Source organism: Schistocerca americana, chromosome 9, assembly GCF_021461395.2.
Source record: "Schistocerca americana isolate TAMUIC-IGC-003095 chromosome 9, iqSchAmer2.1, whole genome shotgun sequence".
In the NCBI taxonomy this organism is placed as follows: domain Eukaryota; kingdom Metazoa; phylum Arthropoda; class Insecta; order Orthoptera; family Acrididae; genus Schistocerca; species Schistocerca americana.
The window spans coordinates 88,789,391-88,797,326 of NC_060127.1; the positions used below are offsets into that span (position 1 = coordinate 88,789,391).

The 7,936-nt window shown below is 44.4% G+C and overlaps 1 protein-coding gene across 1 annotated transcript in view; it reads left to right on the top strand.

Annotated features, from left to right (window-relative positions):
* Positions 1–5,249, top strand: part of LOC124551230 — a 57,044-nt gene extending 51,795 nt beyond the window's left edge. Inside the window, exon 7 of the mRNA XM_047126223.1 lies at positions 3,689–5,249. Coding sequence (XP_046982179.1) covers positions 3,689–5,172 — 1,484 coding nt within the window. The 3' untranslated portion in view covers positions 5,173–5,249. The remainder of the gene's footprint in view (positions 1–3,688) is intronic.
* Positions 5,250–7,936: the final 2,687 nt, after the last annotated feature.

Below are 7,936 nucleotides of genomic sequence, written 5' to 3' on the forward strand. Positions count from 1 at the left end.
ATCACAAAGCGAAAAGAAGTGGTCCAACTAAAACATCCATATTTCTTTACGTACTACACGAGTATGTGATAAAAAATGGGGGTTCGTATTTAAAAAAACGCAGTTGATATCCGTTTGACTTATGGCAGCGCCATATAGCGGGCCAACCATAGCGCCATCTGGTTTCCCTCTTTAAGCTAGACGAGTTTCGTTCTTTGTAGTTTTTTCGTTTGATGCTTGTTTCATGAGATATTTGGCCCGTTCACTAACAATGGTCCACCCTGCATATGTCAGAACTTTGGGAAATAATAAAGAGAAAATAAATAAAATGCTGTATCGTGGAAATGAATTACTGGAGACAAAATGCTGGAGTGTTGGGCCACAACTAAAATGAAGAAATCAAAAAAGTTATGGAAGTTGCAGGGAAGATAAATGAAGCTAACCATACGAGGAATTTACTGCGGAATAACCATTCAGAACTAAATAGTGACAATATACGACAAAAGGGAAAAAGGAAACGGGGTCGCCCGTCTAGAAGGTGGGTAGCCTAGTCAAGGAATCTGTGGGCTCCTGGAAACCCCAAGAGAGGACTGGACAGACTATAGACTATGCAGGTTGAAAAGCGACGAACGGCATTAGCTCCAACTCACTCGTAGATATGTATACATTTATACTTAAAAAGTAAATAAACTGTTTTTTATACAATAAAAATACGAGATGTCTACAAAAATACCGTTTTTATTTTGAAAGAATTTTTTTATGTGTCCACATCAACGTTCTCTGTTCGAAATGATCCCAACAGATATTGTACACTAATGCCACTACATTTTCCGATCCCTGAAACAGTCCTGGTACTCGACCTTTGGGACGGATACTTCTCTCGGTGATGCTTTTTTAGTCTCATCTATGTTTGTAGAATGACTGTGCTTCAAGGTTTCCTTCACTTTCCGGAACAGAAGAGCACATGGGGTATATCTGCCGAATATAGAGACTAGTGAATCATTACAGTATTGCTTTCGGCCAATAATTCACAAACAAGCAACGATCTGGGAGCAGATGAAGTATACAGGATGTAATAATAGCTATGGAGAAACTTTCAGAAAAAATTCGTCACACATGCAAGAATAAAGAATGTTAGATGGACATGGATCCAGAAACGGTCTACTTCATTCATTTTTTTACTTCTCTTGATAATCACATTATTCATGGGCAACACAACTGATTTCATTCATACTTAACAAACAGAATGTAAAATGTTGTGAAGGAAGCCCCACAAGGTTCCGTTTTTGGTCCACTTCTATTCCTTTTTGTAAGCTAACGAGAATCCTCACGAAATTTTGGAATCAGGTGATTAACAGAAATTGTGGAATCATATCATCAACAAAGATCTTCTGTCAACATTTGAGCTATGAACCTTAGCGAGTGTTTCTTATCTCACCCAAGCCCAATGGAGAAACTAGATTTCTTAGAGGATACTCTACCTGTTCTGCTGCAACACGTGCCACACCTAGCGCGACAAAGCTTGTACTTAACGATGGAGTTTCTCGTCGTTTCAGTGTTAATGTTCATAGGATTCTAAATAAGCGATTCCGTGATGGATGGTAGGTAGAGGTTGCTTCTACCCTCTCCGGACCTAAACCCACGAAACATTTACTTGTGAGAAGATTTTAAAGCTCTTGTGTACGGAACCCCGCTGCAAGGTGAACTGGGTCATCGTGCCCGTATTATGGAAGGCTGTGAAATAATAGGCAATTCTCCAGGGATGCATCAACGCATAAGAGACGTTTGATTCATGCATTCTTGCAAACGGAGGGCGTTTCGCATATTTAATTAACGGAAATGTTTAATACTGTGCTGATACGTTCTTTTCCTGCCTGTTTCCCACAATTAATGTGATGGAAGGTTGTAGAAATTAAGCTCTAACACAGAAATGAACCTTTTCCAAACCCGTGTTCATATATTCTGCCCTCTAGCGGAAGTAAACATACCGCGCCGCCAGTGGTGGAAACAGGCGAAATTGAGATATCGCTATCAAAAAACTAAAAATTATTCCGACGATTGAAACACAGACCGTTGTTTTTTAATGTCTGATAACACCGGGTTCGAAGTCTTTCTTAAAGGGTAACCCTTGTCTCAATCAATAAGATTATCGGATAATCGAATCTCTATGGATTCTTTTAAAACACAGTCCCAATAGCAAGATGCAGGGGCAACCATTTGTGTGTCGTCGTACAGCATTCTATGTTCCTGGGTGAGACAGTGCTCCGCCACTGCAGATTTCTCAGGCTGAAGCAACCGTGTGTGCCGCTGGTGTTCAACACATCGGTCCTGGATGGTCCGGATTGTCTGACCACTATAAGCCTTCCCACAGTGGCAAGGGATCTCGTACACACCGGCCTTCCTCAAACCCAAGTCATCCTTAACTGAGCCAAGAAGAGCTCTAATCTTGGCTGGCGGACGAAAAATAGTTTTGATATGATATCTTTTTAGAATTCTTCCTATTTTCGAGGAAATGCTCCCAGCAAAGGGTAGAAAAGCCACCGATTTGCAGGTATCTTCTGGTGTTTTAGGCGAAGGTCCAAACTGGAAAGCACGACGGATCTGTTTATCTGTATAGCCATTCTGCTTGAACACAACCTTAAGATGGTCCACTTCTTGTGTCAAGCTTTCTCCGTCTGAAATGGCATAAGCTCTTCTCGCCAACGTCCGCAGGACCCCCGTACGCTGGAACGATGGAAGACAGCTAGAAGCATGCAGGTAACGGTCCGTGTGCGTAGGCTTTCGATAAACACTGTGTCCCAGTGTCCCATCATCCTTTCTGTACACCAGAACATCCAGAAACGGAAGCTTCCCATCACTTTCCACCTCCATGATAAACTTGATGCTAGGATCAGGGAATTAAAATGATATAGGAGGCGGTCAAGAGCTTCTTTCCCATGAGACCACACCATAAACGTATTGTTGACGTACCTTCCGAAACAGGCTGGTTTTAAAGTCGCCTACTTCAGCCTCATGTCCTCAAAATCCTCAATAAAAAGATTGGCGACTGTTGGGGACAGTGGGCTCCCCATAGTCACTCCGTCAGTCTGTTCAAAGTATTTGTCATTGAATAAAAAGTACGTCTACGTCAGCACATGGCGACAAAGCTTAGTTGTTTCGTCATCTAGTTTCTCACCAATTAATTGCAAGGATTCTTCCAGGGGAACCTGGGTAAAAAGGGACACATCAAAACTCACAACCTGTTTCTGCACTTGACGTCCTCCTTGCTCCGTCCTTCATGGGCTATTTTGCTGACTAGGCAGCAGAATTCCTTAACTTTATCTACTCATGATTACGAATTATGATGTTAAGTCTGTCACTGTTCTCATTTCTGTTACTTCCCATTACTTCCGTCTTTCTTCGACTTCCTGTCGATCCGTATCAGTACTCATTAGACCATACCACTCATCATGTTCTGTAATTCTTTTTGACTTTCACTGAGGACAGCAATTTGAAAGATAAGATAAGGGATATTACTGCTTGTATGGAGCCACATAGACATTCGCTTTCTGCCTTGCTCTGTTTGCGAGTGAAACGAGAAAGGAAATGGCCAATAGCGGTGCTGGGTACCATCCTCCAGGCACCATTTGGTGGCTTGCAGATTATGTATGTAGACGTAGATGTAGAAGTAGCTTTCTTTTTAAAAATCACTTATGTCTCTTTTTTTCAGGTGAAAAGTCGATACTGGGCGACCAGAGCAATGTTGTCGTGTCTGTAGATACTAGCTGTGTGCAGTTGATGGTGGACATGATAGCTCTGCCCACATGTCCAATGGAGGATCTGCCTCAGGGGACCGTCAACAGACACAGAGAATGTCGGACTCGCTTGACGAGCAACCTCGTTCACAGGGTCTCGCATATTCCAGTCACTAGTTACCTCGCGTACACGCAGAGGGTGAACATAAATATCTGTCTGCTCTCGTGGATAGTGTCCAATGAAAGGAGCATCTGTCACGACGTCCATACCGGAATCGTCAAATCGGTGAACGATATGTACTGCGTACTTTCAAACTCGCGCGAGGAAGTTTGTGCACAGCTCAATGCCAAAGATGGCATCTGCTCCATTTCGAGATCGATGTTATGGCTGATGTGTCCGTCCTTCCACAGAGACAGCTTCGAGTCACTATTCCCACGTCGAGACGACGTAATGGTGTTTACCTTCGATACGGGTCCATATAAATGCGAACCGTACTGGCGGCCCTCAGTGTTTACCAGTATCTACAAATGGAGAAGGAACGTAGTGAAATACTTGAGTCTCAAGACTGACTTCCTGCAGCCTTTAGAGGTTACACTAATTTCTTTGAATGTCGTCTTTCGAGTTTTAACTGCGGGAGTGTACGGTTGTATCCCCAAACTACGTAACGTCCCCGGGAAGCTACTGCTGTGCTTCCAGATCACGGGGTTGGTACAGATCGTCCTCTCCGAGATTGTCCACCGCTTTGCGAACGCCTTAGACCTGCAGACGATAGTACAACTCGACAGCTCGCTCACCGTTCTTAGCTGCCTCTGGCTCAACTCGTTCTGTTACGAGATGTTGAAATGCGTTCGACAGCTCAGTCTTCCGGACCAACTGAGCCAAGGCGAGGCCCGTCGAGTATTCCGAAAGCACGTCCTGTGCGTGTCCAGTCTCTGGACTACGGTTTCCACGGCAATGATCGTTCTAGAGCGTGTGGACGACACATACATATTCCACAGCAGGGTACTTTTCTTCGTCGCCATCTGCTTATCGATTCTCTTCAACTCAGTGGTACTCGTAATGGTATGGGACCTATACCTTCGGAACCGGTCTTCTATGAAGCAGCTGGATGTTACTACGAAACTGAAGTTGGGCAGCAAGAGACGGTTAGCCTTCCTCATAGCCAAGATGTGTATCTTCAGCGGGCTGGGAGTTTTTATTCGCGTGGCCTTTCACCAGATTGAAGGACTTCCACAGGCCATTTACTATGTCCATCTGGTGAGCATGCTTCAGGGCCCTGCCTTTTTCGTTCTGATTGTCTGCAACGACACCACGCTCCCTCTCCTTAAGAACAGTCTCTTACAGTGGTGGAACCCAGGTGTCCAGAGACCGGGCCAAGAGCAGGGATCTGCAGCAATGAGGAACTGGCAGAGGCGCAAGCGACACGCGGAGGCTGACGCTGCGAATACTGCAGTGTGAGCCTGTATCATGGGCCTTCATTCCCACCTTTAGACCTACTGCCAATGTTTGTATAACAGGTCGTAGTAATAAAACGTTTTTAGAACTTCTTATATGATGTAATGGATAATAAAAATATGTTTCAGCAAAGTAATTATTATTAATGTTTCTTTCAACAAAGCCGTCTCGATTTGTGAAAAAGATTCGGTGATTATGCCGTACAATCGTCTCACGATCCCGGCGTATGTGAATAATTTTACGAACACCTAAATGATGTCCTGGTCGAGTCGTGACACCCAGGAACAGTTCGAACAAGAAACTTATATTCTGGAACTGTCCGCCAACCTCTTTCGCCTCCTGTCATCTAACTTCGCTGAGCATGTGTTCTACCTTTTAACCAACCATCGGAAAAACAGACTGAGGCAATTAATCTAACATTCTTAAATGCTGAAACGTAATCAGGAATGCAAAATTAGTCATTGAAAGCAACAAAACATTTTCCTGTGTGTATGAACAGTTTCTTCCTATGTAAATGAAATCAATATATTTGATGATTTTTGTGATACAATGTACTAAGTACATGAGATGTGTTCGCAGTTGCGAACTTGAGCAACCATCAGCTGTGTAATGGGACGACGAGAATGAAAATTCGTGCTGGGCGAAGACTCGAACCTGGATTTTCTGCTTTCCGAGAGCGGTCGCCTTCCCATTAGGCTATCTGTCACACGGCTAGACTCAAACTTCTATAAGTCGTCTGCCATGTGCCTATAACCTCACTCGTACCTTCATTCAGTATATTCCCGTACAGGGGAGACATTTTACCTAAAAGTCACTTGCCCGGTGTCGGCGTACAGATAAGACATTGCAGTGCCGGTATTATTCCGAATTATGATGCAATGTTCCTTTGGACATGAATGTATCTCCAGAGGAACAGGCACTGCGACGATTGCAGACCTTATACGAGAAATGTATTTGCAGTTGCGAATGTGTACAACCATCAGTTGTGCAATGGAATGATGACAATGAATATTTGTGCCGGACCGCGACTCGAACCCGGATTGCACGCTTTTCGCGTGTGGTCACCTTACCACTAAGCTATCCAAGCACATCTCACTACAAGATCCAAACTTCCCTGTCATCAACCATGTGTCTAAAGCCTGTACTCGTACATTCGTTATGTATATTCCGGTACAGGGGAAATATTTTACTTGAAAATTGCTTGCCTTGTGTCGGCGAATAAATACGATATTGCTGAGCCTGCATGTCCAAAGGAACATTGCATCCTAATTCGTACACTACTGGCCATTAAAATTGCTACACCAAGAAGAAATGGAGATGATAAACGGGTATTCATTGGACAAATATATTATACTAGTACTGACATGTGATTACATCTTCACGCAATTTGAGTGCGTAGATTCTGAGAAATCATTACCCAGAACAGAGATCTGGAGAATGTGCTGGCCAGGGCAGCAGTCGAACATTTTCTGTATCCAGAAAAGCCTGTCCAGGACCTGCTACATGCGTTTGTGCATTATCCTGCTGAAATGCACGGTTTCGCAGGGATCGAATGAAGAGTAGAGCCACGGGTCGTAACACATCTGAAATGTAACGTCCACTGTTCAAAGTGCCATCAATGCGAACAAGAGGTGACCGAGACGTGTAACCAATGGCATCCAATACCATTATGCCGGATGATACGCCAGTATGGCGATGACGATTACACGCTTCCAACGTGCGTTCACCCCTAATGTCGTCAAACACGGATGCGACCATCATGATGCTGTAAACAGAACCTGGATTCATCCCAAAAAATGACGTTTTGCCATTCGTGCACGCAGGTTTGTCTTTGAGTACACCATCGCAGGAGCTCCTGTCTGTGATGCAGTATCAAGGGTAACTGCAGCCATGGTCTCCGAGCTGATAGCCCATGCTGCTGCAAACGTCGTCGAACTGTTCGTGCAGATGGTTGTTGTCTTGCAAACGTCCCCATCTGTTGACAGGCATCGAGACGTGGCTGCATGATCCATTACAGCCATTTGGATAAGATGTCTGTCACCTCGACTGCTAGGGATACGAGGCCGTTGGGATCCAGCACGGCGTTCCGTATTACCCTCCTAAACCCACCGATTCCATATTCTGCTAACAGTCATTTGATCTCGACCAACGCGAGCATCAATGTCGCGATACGATAAACCGCAATCGCGATAGGCTACAATCCGACCTTTATCAAAGTCAGAAACGCATTTCTCCTCCTTACACGAGGCATCACAACAACGTTTCATCAGGCAACGTTGGTGAACTGCTGTTTGTGTATGAGAAATCGGTTGGAAACTTTCCTCATGCGAGCACGTTGTAGGTGTCGCGACCGGCACCAACCATGTGTGAATGCTCTGAAAAGCTAATCATTTGCATATCACAGCATCTTCTTCCTGTCGGTTAAATTTCGCGTCTGTAACACGTCATCTTCGTGGTGTAGCAATTTTAATGGCCAGTATTGTAATTAGACGGGCACTGTTACACCGTATCAGTGTATTATGTGTTATGTGAGTTCAGGAACAAAACGAATGAACCAACATTATTCAGTGACTTGCTGAATGACGTTGTCCAGCCCGCAGTGATAAATTGTGCCACGCCATGCAAGGGGACTCTTCACTCTCAGAATTCCTAGGGCTGTTCAGGAAGTAGTGTCCGACAAGTCACAAAATGGAAACGACAGTTGTTGGACTGTGTCTAAGCCTGTCGATCTCGTTAGGTCGTTCTTTTCGGTTCTGAGCACACGATT